This window comes from Phyllostomus hastatus, unplaced genomic scaffold (assembly GCF_019186645.2).
Source record: "Phyllostomus hastatus isolate PE091 unplaced genomic scaffold, TTU_PhHast_1.1 phas_scaffold_182, whole genome shotgun sequence".
NCBI lineage: Eukaryota > Metazoa > Chordata > Mammalia > Chiroptera > Phyllostomidae > Phyllostomus > Phyllostomus hastatus.
In genome coordinates, this window is record NW_025334013.1 from 6,376,273 (window position 1) to 6,395,939 (window position 19,667).

Here is a 19,667-nt window from a genome sequence, read left to right on the forward strand (position 1 = left end):
CAGCACACCACTCCGTTCACTCCTGTGCAAGACACTCTGAGAACAGCAGGAACTGTGGAGCCACCTTGAACTTGACAAAGTAAGTTTGCTGTCGGCAGTGGTATAGGTATAGCAATCAGAGAATCACTTTGCAAGTTCTGTGGCTTAGGGAAAAACAGAGCGAGAGAGAAAAAGAGGGAAAGAAAGGGGAAAATTCCTCTTTATAGAAAAACACCAGCTTTAAAAGTAGAAAAAAACAACAGAACTGGAAATTCCTAGTTTTGCAACCAGCGTGATAACTGATTGAGGCAAGGGCCGTCCGTGGGTGCTACACTGGTTGGGCAAAGGGCAGATGGGGAATAGGATAGGCACACGGTCTCCAAGAGTCCCCCCACGGATCACTTACCAACTAAGGAAAAAAGGTAACCACACGGCGGGGAGATCTGACAGACACCAACTAACCACGTGCTCAAGTTTAGGGCCAACGACAACGGGACAGACCACCATGAGATACAGTAAGAAGCGGGCAACTTCACCTCTGCGGCATTTTCACCGAAGATGCTGGACTTAAATCTGACCGCAAAGCAGCAGCCGGACACCCACACGCGGGTGTCCCACCAGGCGGCTGTCTGTGCCATAGGGACTCTGGATGGCTGAGAATGACAACGCTGTCCTCCCCCCAGGCACTCACCTTGTGGCTGTTTCCAGGGGAAACTTGGGGAACTGGGCTGCCTGATTGAACCTGCCCCCTCAGGCGTCAAGGGAGAGGAGAGGCATCGGGTCCAACAGCCAGCAGGGGGATTAGGAAGCTGAAGCGCAGACAGACCTTTCGTGCACGTGTGGCTCAGGGCCGAGGGGAGCGAGGGTTGGGTCTTAGCTACTCACCTCCCGGATGGCCCCGTCGCAGACCCGGATGACGTTGAGGAATGTGGGCATGACCTGGGGCAGGAACTGCACACACTTGAGCCCCAGGGACTTGAAGATGAAGGTGATGGCCTGGACGACCATGGTGTGGTGGTGGGAGAGGGACTGGTCCCGGAAGATGCGCATCAGGGCCACCATGGACACGGCGGGGTAGAACTCGTCCAGAGGCAGGTTCCCCATGTTGACCAGCATCTCGCTGGTGCTGTAGTCAGCTGGGGCAGAAGGACGAGAACTGTGAGCTGTATGTACATGCCACGACTCTGACTTTGGGCAGAGCATGGTCTGCTCAACAACAACAAAAGAAAACCTCCCGCCCCGGCTGGTTCGGCTTGGTTGAGCGCCATCCAGCAAGCAGAGGCCACAGGTTCTATTCCTGGTCAGGGCCATGCCTGGGTTGTGGGTCCAGCACTGGGCAGAGCGCAGGAGAGAGGCGACTGATTGATGTTTCTCTCTCACATCAATGTCTCCCTCCCTCTCTCTTTCCCTCCCCTCCCCTTTCTCTAAAAATCAATAAGCATGTCCTCAAGTGAGGGGGGAAAGGACCCTCCTGACAGCCATTAGCACTCACACAGTTCTCCCAGCTGTTTTTCAACGCCATTGGACACACAGGATGTGTTAGGAACCAACCAATAGGCTTTTGGCATCAAGGACTAAACGGTTTTTGGCTTTCCTATTACCTAAACCACCAAAGCCTAAAACAGGACATGATGGGTTTTCGTAAAACAGCCATGTTTAACTTAGCCTCTCACTATTACAGTTCACAACTCTGTAGCCGAAACCATCTATAAAAATAATTACTTTCCCAAATGAAAGAAAGGGGAATTAAATTAGGCAAACATCTGTTCAGCACCTGCTTGGTTCTCCTAAGCAACTGAGACAAGCGGGTGGCAAGTGCTACCTGACCTGGACAGTGCGGCTCTCGAGGACTCGGGGCGGGTGGTTACTGGTCAGTGCGGAGGAGGGCAAGCCTGGATGGCTGACACTGCTGAGGAGGGGCGACCCCTGGAGGGACATGGCTCGGGCTCTGCTCTTGACAGGATAACATCACAGGCACACTTCTTAACATACAGAAGAGCAGCCCCGGCTGGTGTGGCTCAGTGGACTGAGCACGGGCTGTGAATCAAAGAGTCACCAGTTTGATTCCCAGTCAGGGCACATGCCTAGGGTGCGGGCCAGGTCCCCAGTAGGGGCCACGTGAGAGGCAAACACACACTGATGTTTCCCTCCCTCTCTTTTTCCCTCCCTTCACCTCTCTCTAAAAACAAAAAAATTTTTAAAATAAAAATAAAGAAATAAAATCTTTAAAAAAAGATTGTTTAAAATGTACAGAAGAACAAACTAGAAGGAATATGATCCCATCCATAGAATTTAGGGACAAATTATTTTATTTCGGAAAAATAACATTTTGTTGGAGTAGCTGGAGAGCAGTTGTTGAATTTTCACACCTTGGGAAATAAACCTGCCCTGATGGACAAGGGGTTATGTTTAAAAATCCTCCCACATCACACACCCGACCCAATCTCCCAGGCAGTGTGCCCGAAGGCAACGGGGCCCGGGGAGCAGACCGCTCGGTGGGCAGAAGACCTGGGAACCGCACTGCCATAGCATTTCCAGGCCCCGAGCCTTGCCCCAGATTTCCCTGTCAATCAAATCCTACCCCCTTCCTCCTTGGGTGCCGTGGGACAGAACGGAGAAGCACTAACAAAGAGTGAGAGGTGAACAGAAGTGACGGGGTGATAACTCTCATCTGTCATTGACCCCCCCAAAAGTGAGTACAGACTGAGCCTGCTGCCCCTTGACAAAGACCCTGGGCAGATGTGAGCAAGCACTCTGGACACACTGGGAAGCAGCGTCCCGGCTATGATTCCAGAGGAAATCACGACTTTTCATTCAAAGCTGCAAAGCGAGCCAGTGTGCTGTAATTTTATAGTTACCCAGCCTAAGACTTTCTAGACATGGCCGGCGAGGGCTCGGGGAGGCGGACAGTCAGCCAGTCTCTCACGGGCCCCTCAACTTACAGGAGTCCTGACTTGACTTGGATTCCGACAGGCTGACCGCGGAGGCATCCCGGGACTGGTCGATCATGCCAATGTTCACCTTGTGCTTGTAGGGGTCCAAGGCCCCCAGGAGCCCTAGCACACGGATGGCCTGGCGGGGCGGGGAGGAAAAAGAAAACAGTCATCAGAACATCTGGCTGCAACAGTGTCCAGGGAGATTCTTCTGACGTCCCCTGACCCCCCAGTCCGTACCCAACGACCAGCTGGAGCTACAGGAACAAAACGGACAGGAAGTCTGATGAGAGAATGTTAATTACACATACGTTTGTGTGTCTCTCTCTCCACTCTCCCAGCCGAGTCTTTAAAGACCACGCGGGCCACCTTCCCTACCTCTCTCCGTGTGCCCTGGTTCTGCTCAGTCTTCAGGAAATTCAGCAGCACCTCAAGCAAAGTGGGGTACTTTCTGTAGGGCTCCACCACATAGCCGGTGCTGGCCACCAACTGTCCCAGGGTCCACAGGGCCACCTGGACAGACAAAAGACCACATGGCGAGCTGAGCCAGTAAGAGAGAAAGAAAAGTTTGTACTCTTGGTTAAACGGCTGCAATGAAGTGTCGGAGGCTCTTACAACAAAAGAATTTCCGTCGAGACACGAGGCACAAACAGCAGCCCTGAGAGCGGGGACGTAGAAACAAGGCCAGGAACCAGCACACCCACCATGGAGCCGAACAGTGAAGAACAGCCCCGGCCGTCTCCAAGGAAATGCACAGTCCTCCCATATCCTCACCGATGGACAGGAGGAGTCCGAGGCGAAAGGAAATTAAAACTGCTCTTAATTTCAGCCCAGTCACCCAAAGACCTCAACGACTAGGGTGCAGCCACGCCTGGGGAGCGGGGCGGAAGCTCTGCTGACCTCCAGAGCCGGAGGTCAAGGCCTTCTTTTCCCTTCGGGGGCCAGGCCCTGACAGAGGATCGGCATTTGCCTTCGTCCAGAGGAAATGGCACTGGCCAGCCCTGACGCTTCCTGGAAGTGACTCCTGGTCGGGATGACAGCTAATTCTGGTTCTCAGGCTTTCTTCCTTTCGCTCACTCAGCAAGTACTCCTGAGGCTTGCTATGTGCCAGGTGCTGGCTGGGGACAGAGGAGACTGAGAGAGGCCAGGTCCCTGGCCTCATGGAGCCCGTGCTGCACAGCCAGGAAGCAGCGGTACTCACCTGCCTTTTGGCCAACAGAGAGGAATCCTGGAGCATGTCCATGATGATGATAAAAAGCTCATCAACCCATTTCCTCATTTCCAGGCCACTAACCTACCAAATGACAAAAAACGTGGTAGATAAGACTAGAAATTATGGCATTAAGAAGTATTTTGACTTATTCAAAGGTTAGCAGTATCCTTCCCGCCCTATGAAAAAAGCAGTTGCCTCCTTACCTGAGCCAACTCTCCGATTGTGGCCAGGACATTATTGATTACGCCTGGGTTTGGATCAGGGTCTGGGTCTTTCAGCTTCAGAATTAAAGCCTGTGGACAGAAGGTGTGAGAAAACGAGTGCAGGTCAGAGTCCATGAGAAACCTTTCTTTCACGAAAGCAAAAATCACCCGAGAGACCACCTCATTCATCGGCCAGCTACCTCCAGGTTTTATGAACCCGGTTTCTCCGGAACGTGGGCTCTCACACTGCCCTCAGACGCGCGAGCTGGGAAGGGCCAGGACTCAACAACACTTCCCCAGGCCTTCTCTGAGCGACACTGGTGTGACCGATCACTTGCTGAGGCTCACGTGAGTTGTGACAGACTTCCCGTGACTCTGACACATTCGAACTTGAAGGCCGCTTCAGATTTCACAGCCCACTTTTCTGCCCTTTGCGGGAGCTGTTTTATGCCACAACCCACCTACTTCTTTCCAAGCACACATCTGATGATGTGCTTGAAGCATCACATCTTATCGCTTCTAAGGGCCCTTTGCTGCCATCAGTGAGATTCCTGACATTCTTTAACGGAGGCTCTTGATGTAGCCTTTGTCCCTGCAGCCAAAGGAACTGTCTACTTTGTTCGGTGTACCAGTGAGCAGTGACACACTCCCATCGCCCCAGATGAGCTGGCGTAAGACACACTAGAGCGCGTGCCAGTGTCTCTGCCTGCTATGAGTTACCTTCAGAATGGGCTCCATGTAGGGGCGGATGAGCCGGGGGGCATTGGAGACCAGGTGGCCCAGCATGCGGGCGCTCTGCTCCTTGATCCTTCCAATACCACTGTGCTCCAGCTCTGTCAGAATCTGCAGGGAGGAAAGGCGCAGCATGGCAGAGGGAATTCTAGAGGGGAACTGCGTGTCAAAGCGTGGGCAGGAAATACGAGGAGGAACCAGAGCTCCACTGTGGGTCGGGCAGCTACCTGGTCCTCCACAAGCAAAGGGCATCTCTGCGGCTCAGAGTCTCAGACACAGCAGCGGCCAGAAGGCACACTGTGTAGAACCTTCCCCCCCGTGACTGCACCCCAAGGCCCCAGAGTCCTTTCTAAAGCACAGCTTTTAGCAGTGCAGCAGTCTCAGAAGGCTGAGGAAACCCACAGGACTGAGCAGCACTTTGCAGAATGAGGAACGCAGGAAGGGCTCTCTGCCATGAAAGGCTTTGTCCAGACAGCAGATCACCAAGGGCGCCTTAAATACTGCCGGCGGAATCAAAGAACAGTCAGATCAGCCTCGACGTTGCAAGAAATACTGATATTCGGTAGCGGCCCCAGGCACACCTGGGCAAACCCAAGCAGCTGGGGATCACGTCAGTAGAAACCCCTCGGATTTAACTATCAGAGACAGCACGTTTGCTCTCACACCCTTAAAGCAGCAGCCAATCACACACCGTGCTCCTGGTGACACAGACGTGAAGATTCCTGAGGGGCCGAAGTTGCCAGAGGGAACCTCTGATTAGTGACAAAAGTGAACCCCCAGCCCCCGCCCAAAAAAAACACACCAAAGCTCCTGTTAACTCTGCTGCCCGGAGGAGGAGTCTGAAACTTACTACTGTATTTTGTCTTGGGCCACGGGCTGCAATACCCTGGTTTTCCGGGCCCGCTTAGCGGGCGCTTTTCCTGCCACCGCAGACAGCAGCGAGAGAGAGGACGGGGTGGGGCCCTAAGAACAGACCGGCGCCAGCGAGGAGCGCGCAGCTCTCTGAGCGGGGCGGCGCCGGGCCCAGCCGAAGCACCCGCGCTCACACATCTCCAGAGCCAGAGAGCAGCACTGCACCCAACAACAACACCCCGGGCCCACCTCAACGATCAACACAGTAGAAAAGAACAAAGCACATTCAGGTAATGGCCCTTATCAAGGCATGAAAATGAGCACTTCAATGTGAGAAAATTCGCATCAATGTTTATAAAAAAGACAAGTCACTTTAAACCTCGGAGTCTCAGAGGCTCGGTTCCGGCCGCGGCGTGCTCACTCGGTGGCGCTCCAGCCCCTGCCGCGGCAGGGCGGCGCGGAGGCCTGGCAGCTGTCGGTGAGCTTCCAGCGAACACTGGCCCCTCGGCCTGGCCCCTGACGACGCGCTTCTGGCGCCCGGCACCCCGGGAACGCAGTACACGCTCGGAAGGTTCGGGAACTGAATTAACGCCCCGACAGACTCGCTGGGAGGTATTTCTACGTCAGGCTTGTTGAGCATGATTTGGATTGACAGGCTCAACAGTGACTTCTTCCCCAAACCTTGGGTGTTTTAAAAAGACCAAACAATAGGCGTTTCTAGCACAGACCAGCAGTTAAAGAAATAAACTATTAGGCTAAAAACAGAAGAGCCACCGTGAGTATAACCTTCTAATTTACTGAGGGATCGAACTTATGGTCACTTTAATCGTGACAGATTGGGAATAAATGCCATTTCTCCAGAGTGAAAACTGCATATACGAATGAGTTCCTGTGTTTAAGTTCTCTCTGTGTTAGGGGAAGCGTCTAGTTCAAAAGAAACCAGGGAGGAGGGTAGGAAGCACAGAGTGGGGTGGGATGGGAGGAAGTGGGGAGACAGGAGATGACTGGTGAGCCCCAGTGAGCCCCAGCAAAGGCGGGAGGAAGTAACGTGAGGCAGGAAGGACTGGTCCCCGCACCGCTCACGAGGGGGCCACAGAACTTACTCGGGGGGGTAAAGACAGGTGTCGGCAGGCAGTGAAAACCCTGCTGGACCGGCCAGCAACGCCAGTCTGCCTCAGGCTCCGGTCCAAGCAGCTCGGTTTGGCACCTCACGTTATATAGTAACGAAAGCCCGGGGCCACAGACCACGGGCGATGACCATGAGACCCAGTGCCGAAACCCCACCCTAGGCCTCTGTGCTTGACCTGGCAGCAGCAAGAAAAGCAGGAGCGTGGAAGGGTAGAGGGGTGCTGGGAGGACCACCTGCAGCAAAGAGCACCGAGAAAGGGAGTCGTGGGCGACTCGTCGGGAAAAAGAAAGAGCTGCAGGACGGGTTAGCCTGAGGCTAAGAGGCATTGTGGAGTCATGCTGATAAGTGGCTTATGAGGTGACAGACACGAGAACTGTAATTACAAAGCCTGGAAAACATGTAGACTCTTGGAGGTAAATGTGGCTTTCACCAGGTATCTCGATCTCCCCCTCCACCTTGTCTCCAACTCTTTTTCCCTGAACCTCTGCACTGACGGAAGTCCTCTCCCTGCCGCCTCTACATTCGACGGGCTCGTCATTACCTGGATGAGCATCTTGCGCAGGAAAGGCATGACGAAGGCGGGGTTCATGCTGCTGAGCCGGCCCACGGTGCAGATGGCCAGCTCCCGGATCTCGAACACCTGGTCATTCAGGGCCACGAACAGGGCCTGCAGATTCTCCGCCTGGGCCAGGTGCGCATCGAAGCGCTCGTCCAGGGACGCCAGGACGCAGAAGCGAATGTCAGGGTCTGCAAGAACAACCGCGCCGTGAACGCCTCTTCGGCACCCTCAGCCCTCCGGGCCCTCCCCGGTGTCTCCCCACTGCCGTCAGCCTAGTGAGAGGCTCTAGGTGCCCTTCTCCCCTCTCCTCTGTCATCCGTTTCTCTGCTCCCGGGGCGAAGATAATAAAGGGCAGATCATCTTACAGCAGCAGGCTGGAGCAGCCAAGCCCGACACCTCAGCAGGGAAAGAGCTGCACACCAACGTGCTGAGGCTGGAGGTCTCCAGAGAGGCCGTGCAATGAACCTGCCCCCAGCCCCTGAACCCCCCCAGACTGCTTCCATCTAGTAAGCTTTACCGGGGTCCGTTATCCCGACCACGAGCAGCTTGCTGAGCACGTCTGCCACCACCTGCACTGCAGTCTGGCTGACCACGTGGGCGTGGCCGCTGATGAGGTGCACAGAGGGCGTGAGCAGGCGGGAGCAGGTGCGGGCGGCCTCCATGCGGATCTCCTTGTGCTCGCTGTTCAGGAAATGGTCCGCGCAGTGGCGGACGAACTGGGTCAGAGAGTGTCCTGGGCGCAAAACGGAGAGAAAACGGAACAATCACTGCTGCTTCGGACAGCAGATCTGCAGCTTGCTAGCTGCACTTTTCATGTTATGGCTCCTAATTCAATTTTCAACAAGATATCGATCAGCAAGATGTTGACTCAATACTCCTCCTAGCAGACGAGCCTTCAGCCGTGAGAAAGGCAGGAGGGGGGCGGTGGAGCTGGGGGACAAGAAGGAGAGCATCCCCCCACTCTAGTCCTTCCTTTACTCCCTTCAAAGGGTAAATCATTTTGTTTTATTCTGACCAGACCCTTTATATTTCCGGAGAGTAAACCAACTCTTGATCAAATTTACCTTGTCTATTTTAGTTCCTGATTTAAACACCAAAAAGAGAGGCTGATGTAGGCTGGGTTTAAGCACAGCTACTTTCTACTCATTACAAGTGAACTGTCCTGGGTGTTAATCACGGCGAGTGGAGGAACTAACTACAGAGGGAAAACACAGATGGCTGTCCCAGTCGGATGGCACGTTCAGGCTTTTTGTGTTGGCTTGTTTCCCCGGAGACTTGACTAACACCACCTACACGATCTTAAATTTCAAAAAAGTAACCACTTTTCTTTCTGGAATTGTATCTCTCTAGGGAATTAATGGGGGCTGATCTGCGGTTTGGAATTCCAAACTGAACTACATAGTATAGCACTCTTAGAAATCATATAGCCACAGGATTCCAAACACCCAAAAGCCCCTGCTCATACGTTTGAAAGCACTGTGGGGAGGTAAGGGGGACCCATCTCTGACTCTGCCATCTCTGAAGCATTATTTTCTTGGACTAACACACACTTCTCCCAAACACCACCTGCCCCACACTCCTACGGGGAACAAACAGGCAGTAGGAGTTAGCAATACATGGAGAGCATCTAGGAAGGACGAGCTGCTGCGGAGTCAGCTGCCCTGTCTCCGAGGCCCCTAGCAGGGTCCAGGAACCCTAGGCACCCTCATTCCACTCTCACAGGTCCCAGCATCACTCGCTATCTTTGCACGAGCCACTGCAGTCTCTTACCTTCAAATTCAAAGGTGCCAAGAGTCCGGAGGGCAAGAGTAATGCTGCCCACGTCACTGGCCTCAGGGAGGGTTGTGAGGCCAGGGGAAGCCAGCTGGTGGGCCAGGCCCTTGGGCATGCCTGGGTGCCGGAGGGGCTTGTGCATCAGGACCAGGGACAGCATCTTCAGGAGCCCATCCTGGATGTCCTTCTTCAGCTGTGGGATCTGACGGCTCAGGTCATAGAGCACAGCCGTGAGGGCGGGGCTGAGGGGGAGGACACCAGTTACACATGGGGCTGCACACACGGCATTCAGTCCGTTCTCGAGACTAAACTATCCTCCTTGTCCAGCAAGGGGATCGGGCCCCATCACTGCTTGGTCTTTAAAGCAGAGAGGATACTATCAAATAGGGTAAATGTCCTGAACTCTCTTGGCCTCGTCACAGATTTCCAGACAACGAGTTTCTGGTTGTGCCATGGGAGAACTTGCTCGATAAACCACCTGGGAGGCCAGTGAGAGCACCCTCCTTATTTTACAGATGAAAAGAATTCAAGTGTAGAGAGCTTAAGCAATCTGCCCACGGGCCTATAAACAAGAGCTGCAAACATTAACTGAGCACTTCTTATATGCAAGGCACTGTGCTAACAGCGGCTGTTTCATAAACTCACTTAATCCCTACAACCCCAACCAGTAGGAATTAGTATTGTACGCCCTTTTCACGTGAGAAAACCGAGGCTCAGAGTAAAGTAACTTAGTCACGATCACATAGCTAGTGAGGAAACCAGGATTCGAAACTAGCCTATGTGCTGAGCGAGAGCCACCCTGCCTATCGGATTCAGTGTGCGAACAACTGGGCCTCCCTCTCTCGGCACAGTCCCAGAACTTGGGCTCAGGCCTCAGACTGCCGGAGTCGGGGGAGCCGAGGTCTCTGACACCCACCTCAGCCCCACTGCCAGCATGGGCTCCAGCAGCTCCTTGATATCCTGCTGGATGCCTGGCCCCATGGCGCGAGCCAGCATGCTGATGCAGGTGAACACTGTGGCATCCACCTGCATGGCCTTCTGTCTCCTGCAGGGAACCAGAGAGGGGCTAGTTTAGACATAATGACCTTCTGTGATGCCCCACCTCAAAACTGCCTTGGAGCAAGGAGGGTCACCCAGGTAAGGTCACCACTTGGTGACCTACTGCAAAGTCTAGGGGTCCCATCACATCAGAACCACTGTAGATCTGCGTAACAGTATTTAAAACAACAATCCAGCAGATGGCAGTAAAGTGTCTTCAGGAATTGCCCCAATTCACTCCACAGGAACCATAAGGGTTAGTGTGGTGCTGGCCATGGTACCTACTTAGGAAGCAAACCCAACAATGTTGTACAGTGGGGACCAGAGTGCAGGGCACGGCCATCCTATGGAAAGGAATTTTTCTCCCTATGAGGGGAATGCTGGGCTTCAGAATGGGTGAGTCTTCCTCATTCACCAGAATAGCCCTTGCTACTAAAACAGGAAGCTATAAAGACACAATTCTAATGAACACTGACCCCCTAGACTTAGAGGACACCTGGCCTCTCCATCTTGCAGGTGCCAAAGGTTGTTTTCGTGCTTTATTCACTGGGAAGAGGGGGAGTAACATAGCCAACTTCAGCGATAAGAAAAAAGGTGACTATGAAGTCCCCTAAGTTCTAATCTAGGAGTCCTCTCTTTAGGTCTTGTATCAAATTAAGGCCTCAGAAAGCCACAGAAAAGAGCACAGCTAGGTGACTCCCAGGGAATACTACTGAAAACAGCACTGACACCTAACACGCGCACAGGGTATTCGACCAACCCAAATACTGACATCACTGTCATTTCACTCGGAAAAGGCTGGAGCTCAGCCAGGGAAGCGCTGTCCTTTACATGATTCACTAGACCGTGGAAGTTAACGAAGCAGAGAACGGGCTTGAGGTCCGTGGAAACGGATGGAGCATCCTTCCTCTCCAACCAAATGGGGTGGACAGGGGAATCACACTAGCGACGCTTACTTATGGGCGAAGTCCTTGGGGGGCAGGGCTGCTCGGATGATGTCCAGCACGCGAGGTAAGTAGACCTTGAACTCAGACCGCACAGCCACAGAGAGCAGCCCCAGGGCCTGGAAGGCTGCTGTCCGCTCCTTCTCCTTCTTGACGCAGCTTAGGACATGGTTCATGGTATCCTGGAGGTACTGGGTATCTGAGCACAGAAAAGACAAAGTGTATGGCTCAAGGTCAGGGTCGGTCTATAAAACGAAGGTCAGATTCCTATAAAACACTTAGGTTTAGGAATAAATTAAGGCCCTGGCTGGTGCTCAATCAGTGGATTGAGTGCGGGCCTGCAAACCGAAGGGTCACCAGAACAATTCCCCATCAGGCCACATGCCTGGGTTGCAGGCATGTTGCAGTGTCCCCGGCTCGGGGCGTGTGGGAGACAACCAATCAATGCATCTCTTATGCATTGATGTTTCTCGTCCTCCCTTCTCCTCTGTCTAAAAATCAATAAATAAAACCTTTAAAGAAAAAGAAGAAATTAAGCCTGTTGGAAAGATGTTAAGAATTCGGAGGATGTACTAAGCAAAGACTTATGCTTAATCACTTCTCAAATACATCTTTTGAAAATATTAAAATTATAAGATTTTTTCTTTCAATAAAAAAAATAACTTACAGGGTCTCCAAAAACAATAATATCACATAATTGTCTCCACTGTTATATTTTGAGGAAGAGATTACATCCTCCTATTTAAGAAATATACGTTGTCTTGTTTAAAGACAAAGAGAGGACCACCTAAACTATTTTGTATTATATTGCAATTCAAAGTAACATTAAATACTATTAGCAATACACAGGCCATTCCATTTGGCTTAGGCCTAGAAACCACTGCTATTACCTGGAGATCTCTGCTGTAGTTATATTTAACAGAACAAGATTTAGTCTGCAATTTGGAAAGCCGTGCGTGCATTTTCATTAAGTTTACACAAGCCAATGTGCATGGGCAGGCAATTCTCGGGCAATTAAAGCTCAAGTGTTATTACTCCTCTGAAGGCTGGAATTTCTTGATCCTTGCCTCTTCTTAGATTTCTTCTGTTCCATCTCACTGGCCCCGAGTCCGTGCCCCAGAAGCACGTAACGGCAGAGAGGGAGAGGCCACGTGTCTGTTAGGGAGTCCGGGGTGTCGAGGGCGACTGAAGCGCAGTCAGGGCACAGTGAACTAGACTGGCCAACAGCACGCGCACGTCACTGCGCTTACTCTAATGAGAAACGTCCTCTCCCACGGCCCCTGCGGTCATACGGCATTAGAGCACACTGGGGCTTGAAAACGGTCAGGAGACCAAGGAGACACAACCCTAACATCACAGAGCATCAAGGAGAACTAGACCTCTGCAAAGGGGAAATGCCTTTCAGCAGGAAGCAGCTTAACTCCAGAGAATTTCCTGTTCCGGACCTAGCACCCGCAGGCACTAGGGATCTGACTCCGTTAGAGATTCGAGCCCGATCTTAGGGTGTTTTTGATGTTACCGAAGCTGACATGGTCAGGAAATTCAAGCAACGGCTTCCAAACGGCAAGCTTTAAACAAGCGGCATTTTTCTGATGAGGCACACACTGTGGAGGCTGCCCGGGCCGAATTTCAATGGTATCTTTTAGTGCATTATTTAGTAAGACAACAAAAACCCACATCAAAGGGGGCCCTTGGAGCCTTTGTACCCCGCTGCCAGGCAGCCTTTTGAACTTGCTGGCCTGCACAACGCACGCGACTTTGATCAGATTTGGCCTAGTTACTGGTTTCTTCTGAACCACAGACTTTCGACCCGAGATCCTTTACGGCTCTACTGAACAGGGGCATTAAAAAAGAAGGGAAAGCTGGAAAATAGGGGCGATTTTCATAGAGTCACTTCTCCCTGGTTCAGTGGTTTTATGCGGCTAATCGTCTAGTCCTGACTCAACATGCCCTGCCCTCGCACACAGCGCACCTAACGGCCCCACAGCTACGGGTCTCTCCTGCTGTTCCGTCTGTGCCAGGGAGTGGCACCTGCCGGGGGTCAGGCTGGCCTTCCGCTCCCGGCTCTCACTTCGTCCTGAGGGCTTAGTAAGCACAGGCGACGTGCCCCGCAGTGAAGTGAAGACGCGTCCGGATGGGGGCAAATACGGAGGTGCAGCAGGACACCAATATGAACAGGCCACCGCAGTAATAGTACAATGCTCACCTTTACCTAATTTCTAAAGTGGACTGAAGGAGCCAGAAGAGGCAATAATGATGATGATGACGATGTCCATGTTGAGGGCTTATTCTGTGCCAGGCACTTAGAGCAGGTGCTCAGGCATTAGTGCAGTTCATCCTGGGCCAAAGGGACTGTTTTAACGCCACAGCCAGGGAAGGTCAAGTATCCCGTCCACAAGCTCGAGGTTACGGACAGAGGCAAGGGGTCACCCCGGGTCTGACAGCCACGCATCTGCACAGCGGGGGGCTATCACAGAAGAGGAAAGGATACTTCCAGCCGGGATAACCCAGGAAGGCCTCAAGGAAGCCAGTGTCCGAGCTGGGCCACCTCCGGGAGCCAGGAATTCACTGCCCAGTGACCACAGGGCAGGAGTATGGGAGCCCACAGTTCCTACTGTCCATGACACCTGCCCCTGGGACACGCAGCGCCCCCTTCGGGGAGTGGTGAGCCATCTCAGTGACCACCGCCGAGGGGACGCAGGACGGCCATCAAATCCCCCGTCCCGAGAGGCTGCTGCAGCATCTACGACGAAACTGCCCTCCCTTCTGTCCACTGATGAACGTGCGGATTCCGAACACGAGAACCTGCTTGGCTCTAGAACTGCCTCTCTGCCTACGCGTTCTGGCTGCCCCTACACCTGCCGCCTCAGCCACCTGCAGAGAACGAGAACTGGTACCACGGAAATGGGACAGGAGGCAAAGAAACCGGAGACTAGCTCCTGGCTGGCCCTGCTTCAGATGGGAAGCAGGCCTGTCCACTGCACGTTTTGGAATGACCTGTCCGTTCAGTTACCCCGGAGTGGGTGACATCTCCCACAGACACCCTCACCTGTGAAGGCAGAAGGTCGGAACGCAGCCAAGCGGGGCAGCAGGTTAAGGATTGTCATTTGGATCAGCGAGTTCTTGCTGTTCCTGCATTTCAGCACCCACTGGCACACCTGAGAGAGGAAGGGCACAGGGTTGGCAAAGGGGAGGGAGGTGTGGAGCCTGGGAGGAGAGGAAGCGGGCCTCTTGCCACCCACCTGATCGAACTTCTCCTCCATCAAGTCTCTGCAACACCGACTCTCCACCAGGGTGGACTTGGCAGGGCTGGGGGACGCCCCAAACCCCATGAGGCCTTGGTGAGAGCTGTACCCCAGGAGTCCCACCAAGGCGTTGGAGTGCTGGGGCTGCACAGCCTGGAAGCTGGTGAAGGGGGTGATGTGACGAGGTTTCGTGCCGAAGCCGAGATCCCTGCAGTACTTGTCGTGGACCAACTGCTGCTGCGTGATTTCCTCCATTTCTTCTCTCAGGCGCTATACACGTGGGGGGAAACCACCTTCACCCACGAGTGCACTTGCCCAGGCACCGTGAGTCTACAGAGCAACACACCCACCCGACCCAGAAAGGGAACCATCTCCAGAGTGGAGGGGGCCACTCTTCAGCTACAGGATTGCCGCTTCCCCAGAACCCTGCAGGCGGCCTGGCTTTGTTCTGATTTAGGCAAAAGAGCACCACCAGCTACGCAATAAAGGAGCAGTAGGGGGCTGGCTCCTAAGGACTCGCCCTGCCACCCCAGGCTGGTTCGGGGAAGCTGGCTCGCACACTGTGGGGTCTGCATACCCAGCATCACCGCGAGGATCCTGCTGCACCGAGGGGCAGCCCCACGCCCGCATCTGGCTACGGACGGTCTGCTTTCCTCCCTCTTGCCACAAACCCTCGTAGAAACAACTCGGGCAAATAATTTTCTTTGAATCCTAGGAATTCCACAGGCCGTGTGCAAAACCTGACTGGCCCAGAACTCACACCTACTCTGCATTCAAAGGGCTGCCTAGCAAGTCACCCTCCAACAGGCCGAAATAAAAAGCATGTAAAACAGTTTTCTGAATTTCCAAACTTTTCTCAATACAGACTTTTCCCCCCTGAAAAATCTTGTCTACTATTCTTGTCCAGGTCACCAGTGACTCTTATGCTGCTAAAATCCGATCATCAAGTCTCAGCCCTCGTCTTACTTGACTTGTCTGCAGCCCCTGACCCAACGTGCTACTACTTCCTCCTCCCTGAAAGGAACTCTGTCTCCACTTGCTCCCTGGGCCTGCACCTTCCGGCCCCACCCCCACCCTGGCCGCACCTCATCTCCCGACTCCCCGCGGTCAGACCCCCTCTCTTCTCCGGCTCCACTAGTTCCCTGTGGTCGCCCCACCCCGTGACCTGCAATAACACCTGTGTGCCACCGACCCCCCAGATCTACGTCTTTCGCCCGTTACCTCTTCCCGGAACTACTCGGCGCCTCCACTCGGACTCCCAACAGGCACCTGATGCCTAAGGGGCTCAGAGCAAACCCCTGCCCCTCTACCCTGAGCCGGTCCAAACCTGCTCCTCCCATCTCAACCTCTCTGTCTCAGGAAACGGCAACTCCGCCCTCCCCACTGCTCAGGTCAAACACCTCCGCTCTACTTTCTCTCCCACTGACCTCCAAACAAACCCCAAATTCCGAATCCAGCCACTCCTGGCACCTCTAAGCTCCCACTGCGGTCCAGGGCCACAAAGGTCCCCTGCTAACGCTGCTGCGGTTCTCTCTGAACTAGACTCCTTGCTTCAGCCCTTGACCCTCCGACGATCCATTTTCAACACGGTGGCCACAGCGAGCCTTCTGAAACGAGTCAAATGTCACTCCGCTGCTTAAAACCCTTTAGTAGCTCCCCACTTCCCATGCAAAGTCTCCAGAGTGGCTTCTGAGACCCCGTATGACGTGCCACCTCCCTGCGCCAGGTACTGCTCTGACGCCCTCTCCCACCACCCCCTCCTCCTCCCAGTCCGCTCAGCCACAGCGTGGACCCTGCTGCCCCCAAATAAAGCAGCGTGCTCCCGCCTTGGGGCCTTTGCACCCACAGAACCAATGGGCTCCACTGCTCTCCCCCAGGTCCTCATGTGGCTTTTCCTCACCTCCCATGACTGTGCTCAAACGTCACCATAGTTTAAAATGCAACTCTTACTCCATGCTAGCACCCCTACTCCCTGCCCTGCTTTTCTCCACAGCATTCGTCAGCACATGATACACTATTTAGTTATACTTATCCACGCATTGTCTGTCTCCCCCTGCTAGAACGTAATGTTTTATTCATGCTGCGTTATTCTAGCTCTTAATACAGGATGTAGCTTGCCCACAGTATTAGGAATTACAATACCTCATACTTGGATAGTTCTCGGTAATTCACAAAGTACCATCACAAAGGCACTCATTTCAGTCTATGAGTCAGGCAATACTGCCTCGCTTTACTGGGAGGAAACAAGGATCCCAGAGCCGTCTGGGCTACCATGGAGAGCACCACGTTATACTTGGGTGGGCAAATCTCTGAGGGCTACTGCTTAAGGAACTCCCACGAAGTAGCGGGTATTGTGCTGGGCACTGCACATGTACCTAGAAACCTCCCTGGAACTCGATGAGATAGATGGGGTGAGATCCCCGTCAAAAGTGAGGAAAACGAGACGAACGAAGGTGAAGTGGTTTCCCCACGTCATACGGTATAGGGAGGAGCTGGGATTCAAAGCCAGACCCTCCTGTTGCCCCTCACAGGGCAGCACGTGCTGCCCCCGATGCCCCACATCTGGGGCACAGCCACTGAGTCTGGGGGAGCAAGGAGCCCTGGGGTGAAATTTCACACCAACCAGCTTGCCGCCCGGAGTCAGGGGGAAGCTCTGCCTCCACCCCGAGCCCAACCACTTCCCCGTGTCTGCGTGCTCGCTGAGGCCACCGCCGAGGCTCGCCTAGATCGCCGTAACAGCCCCCTGTGGCAGCCGCAGACTGGGACCTCCAACGGCAAGGGTCCCGGCTGCACTCTGAAATCCACCACCATGCTTGAGCCAAGGCCACACGCCCCACGGGCTGCCCCCTGCCTGTGAGCACGCACCGCAGGACCGCTGAGGCGGCCTCCCGAGGCGGTTCTGCGGCGCGGATGAAGACACCTCCACCCAGCTCTCCTTCCCCTCCCCCTCCACTCAGGGTCAGCGGTGCGCTGAGGTCTGGGTTTCTCCAGCTCGCTCCCCATCTGCTCTCGCAGGCATTCCCCTAATAAAGTCCTGTACCTAAACCCACTTCTGCAGCTGCTTTTCGAGCTAACCCACCTCCTAACTGACCTCCCTGCTTTCATTCCTGCCTCTCCACAAGCTTTTCCCACAAGGAGCTCCTGCATCGTTAAAAATGGATGACATTCCCCCTCCCCCCAACACACACATCTCCAGTGTTTGCCCCCAAGATCAGAATAAGAGCCGGTGTTTTCCAAGAACGACGAGTCTACCAATCTGGCCTCTCCCTCCTCCTCCCTTGCTGAGGGTGCGCCAGCCACGCTTCCCTTCTTCAGGTTCCTTGAGCTCGTCAAACTCTCTCCCTGTCAAAGCCTCTCTGCCGGGAACATAATCTCCGGCGAGGCTAGCTCCTCCATGTCCTACAGGTCTCAGCTCAAACGTCACCGCCTCAGGACAGACCTTCCCTGAGCCCCCAGCCATACACCCCCACCCACGTTACCCTTCCTCCCACGTCTTCCCAGAACCTGTTGCTATCTAAACTACCTTGTTATTTCTGTATTGCCCGCTTCCCCTAGAGAACGTCAGCTCCATGAGGACAGGGACCTCGCCCCGTCTTGCCCGCAGAGCGGCACGGGAGGAGCGCGGGCGCCCCCGCCACGGCGTCTCACCTCCCCCTCCATGCTGCTGATTCGGACCAGCTCGTTGAGGATCAGCAGAGCTCCGTGGATCCGGTCGTCCCGATTCATGCCCTTCTCCTTGGCCAAGGTCTCATCGAACCCTTTCTCTGCTTCTTCAAACGTGTGCTATGTAGAGACGGAGAATGCCTCAGTTCCCCGATGTCCACAGTTAGACAGCACGCAGGCAAACCCTATCCCCACGGGGGCTCCAAGATGTGAGCAGGCCTGCTCAGTGCCCTGTGCCGGTATCTCCAACCCCCACTCACCAGGCTCTCACGAACCCCGAGGAAGACACCACTACATCCTATTTTAGCAGACAAAAAACAAAGGCCCAAAGAAATCCCGTGACCTGTCCCAGGTCACAGAGCACGGCCAAGACCAGAACTCAGGTCTCCAACCCCACGCTCAGGGCTCTTTTTGTTGTGCGCAGTTCCTCAGTGAGTTCTGTCGTCAACAGCAATCAGCGCGGGACTCAAGACTCCAGAGGAGAGAGGACCAGCACTTTCTAAATGAATACCAAGTATGTTTTCAATTCTGAGATGCCCATCTTTCCGTATGTTAACATCTCTGAAAAGAGGTACCTTGTCAGTGCTGACAAGAAGGCACTGAGTATCAGTGTACCTGGTGTCTTCCTTTCACCCTTAGCGGTACATAAAAGAATGGTATGGCTGTCAGCGGGTCTCTGCTTTACTGAAATACAACGACAGCTGATTTACACTGAGCTTAGGTTCGAGACCAGAACAAACAGACGCCTGCTGTGGGGCAAGGGGCCTGCTGCTGCTGCGGGCCCGGCGACGACACTCCGCATAAACACGCGAGCCGGCGGCGGGAAAGAACCAGCGCCTCACCCGGTACCACTGGGGCTTCTGCATCTCCTTCGGCTCCCGCTGGGTGGTGAGAATCAGACAGGCGCGAAGGGCGGCCACGGCTCCCTCACGGATGGCCTGCTTGGGGTCCCACACCGCCACGAAAATGTTGTCGAAGAAGGGCTGCACTTGCTGGAAGAAGAAGGTGGGGACGCTGATGGCCAGCTCACGGAGAACCAGGACCTGGGAGAAGAAGGCACGCTCAGAGCGCTCATCAGGGACGCAGCCTCCAGCTTCCTGGAGCCTACGCACGTTAGGAACGAGCAGATCGGCCCACTCCGCCGGCTTGGAAACTCTGGGGCTGGAGGAAGGCAAGGGAAACTGCTCACACACCCCGGTGGTCATCACCTTGGGTGGCTACACGGCCTGTCTGTAATGTCAGAACAGATGCCCTGGGAGGGCAGACGTGCTTTGTTTTGTCTACCGCTATACTGACAGCCTGGAACCGTGCCTAGAACACAGCAAGTGTTCAGTAAACATTTATTGAATGAATGAAAAGTCCTGTTTAATACCTAGTCTTGATATTATTTTCATTTGACAGGGG

The 19,667-nt window shown here is 54.0% G+C and overlaps 1 protein-coding gene across 1 annotated transcript in view; it reads right to left on the minus strand.

Annotated features, from left to right (window-relative positions):
* The window catches only part of MTOR (mechanistic target of rapamycin kinase), a 110,492-nt gene that overhangs the window by 86,058 nt on the left and 4,767 nt on the right, over positions 1–19,667 (minus strand). The window contains exons 5-19 of the mRNA XM_045858452.1: positions 19,106–19,306; positions 18,249–18,383; positions 14,598–14,870; positions 14,405–14,513; positions 11,368–11,554; positions 10,290–10,418; positions 9,371–9,615; positions 8,118–8,333; positions 7,583–7,788; positions 5,049–5,171; positions 4,329–4,418; positions 4,114–4,206; positions 3,291–3,425; positions 2,922–3,051; positions 865–1,115 (exon numbers count right to left, since the gene is read on the minus strand). Of these exons, the coding sequence (XP_045714408.1) occupies positions 865–1,115; positions 2,922–3,051; positions 3,291–3,425; positions 4,114–4,206; positions 4,329–4,418; positions 5,049–5,171; positions 7,583–7,788; positions 8,118–8,333; positions 9,371–9,615; positions 10,290–10,418; positions 11,368–11,554; positions 14,405–14,513; positions 14,598–14,870; positions 18,249–18,383; positions 19,106–19,306 (2,523 nt within the window). The remainder of the gene's footprint in view (positions 1–864; positions 1,116–2,921; positions 3,052–3,290; positions 3,426–4,113; positions 4,207–4,328; positions 4,419–5,048; positions 5,172–7,582; positions 7,789–8,117; positions 8,334–9,370; positions 9,616–10,289; positions 10,419–11,367; positions 11,555–14,404; positions 14,514–14,597; positions 14,871–18,248; positions 18,384–19,105; positions 19,307–19,667) is intronic.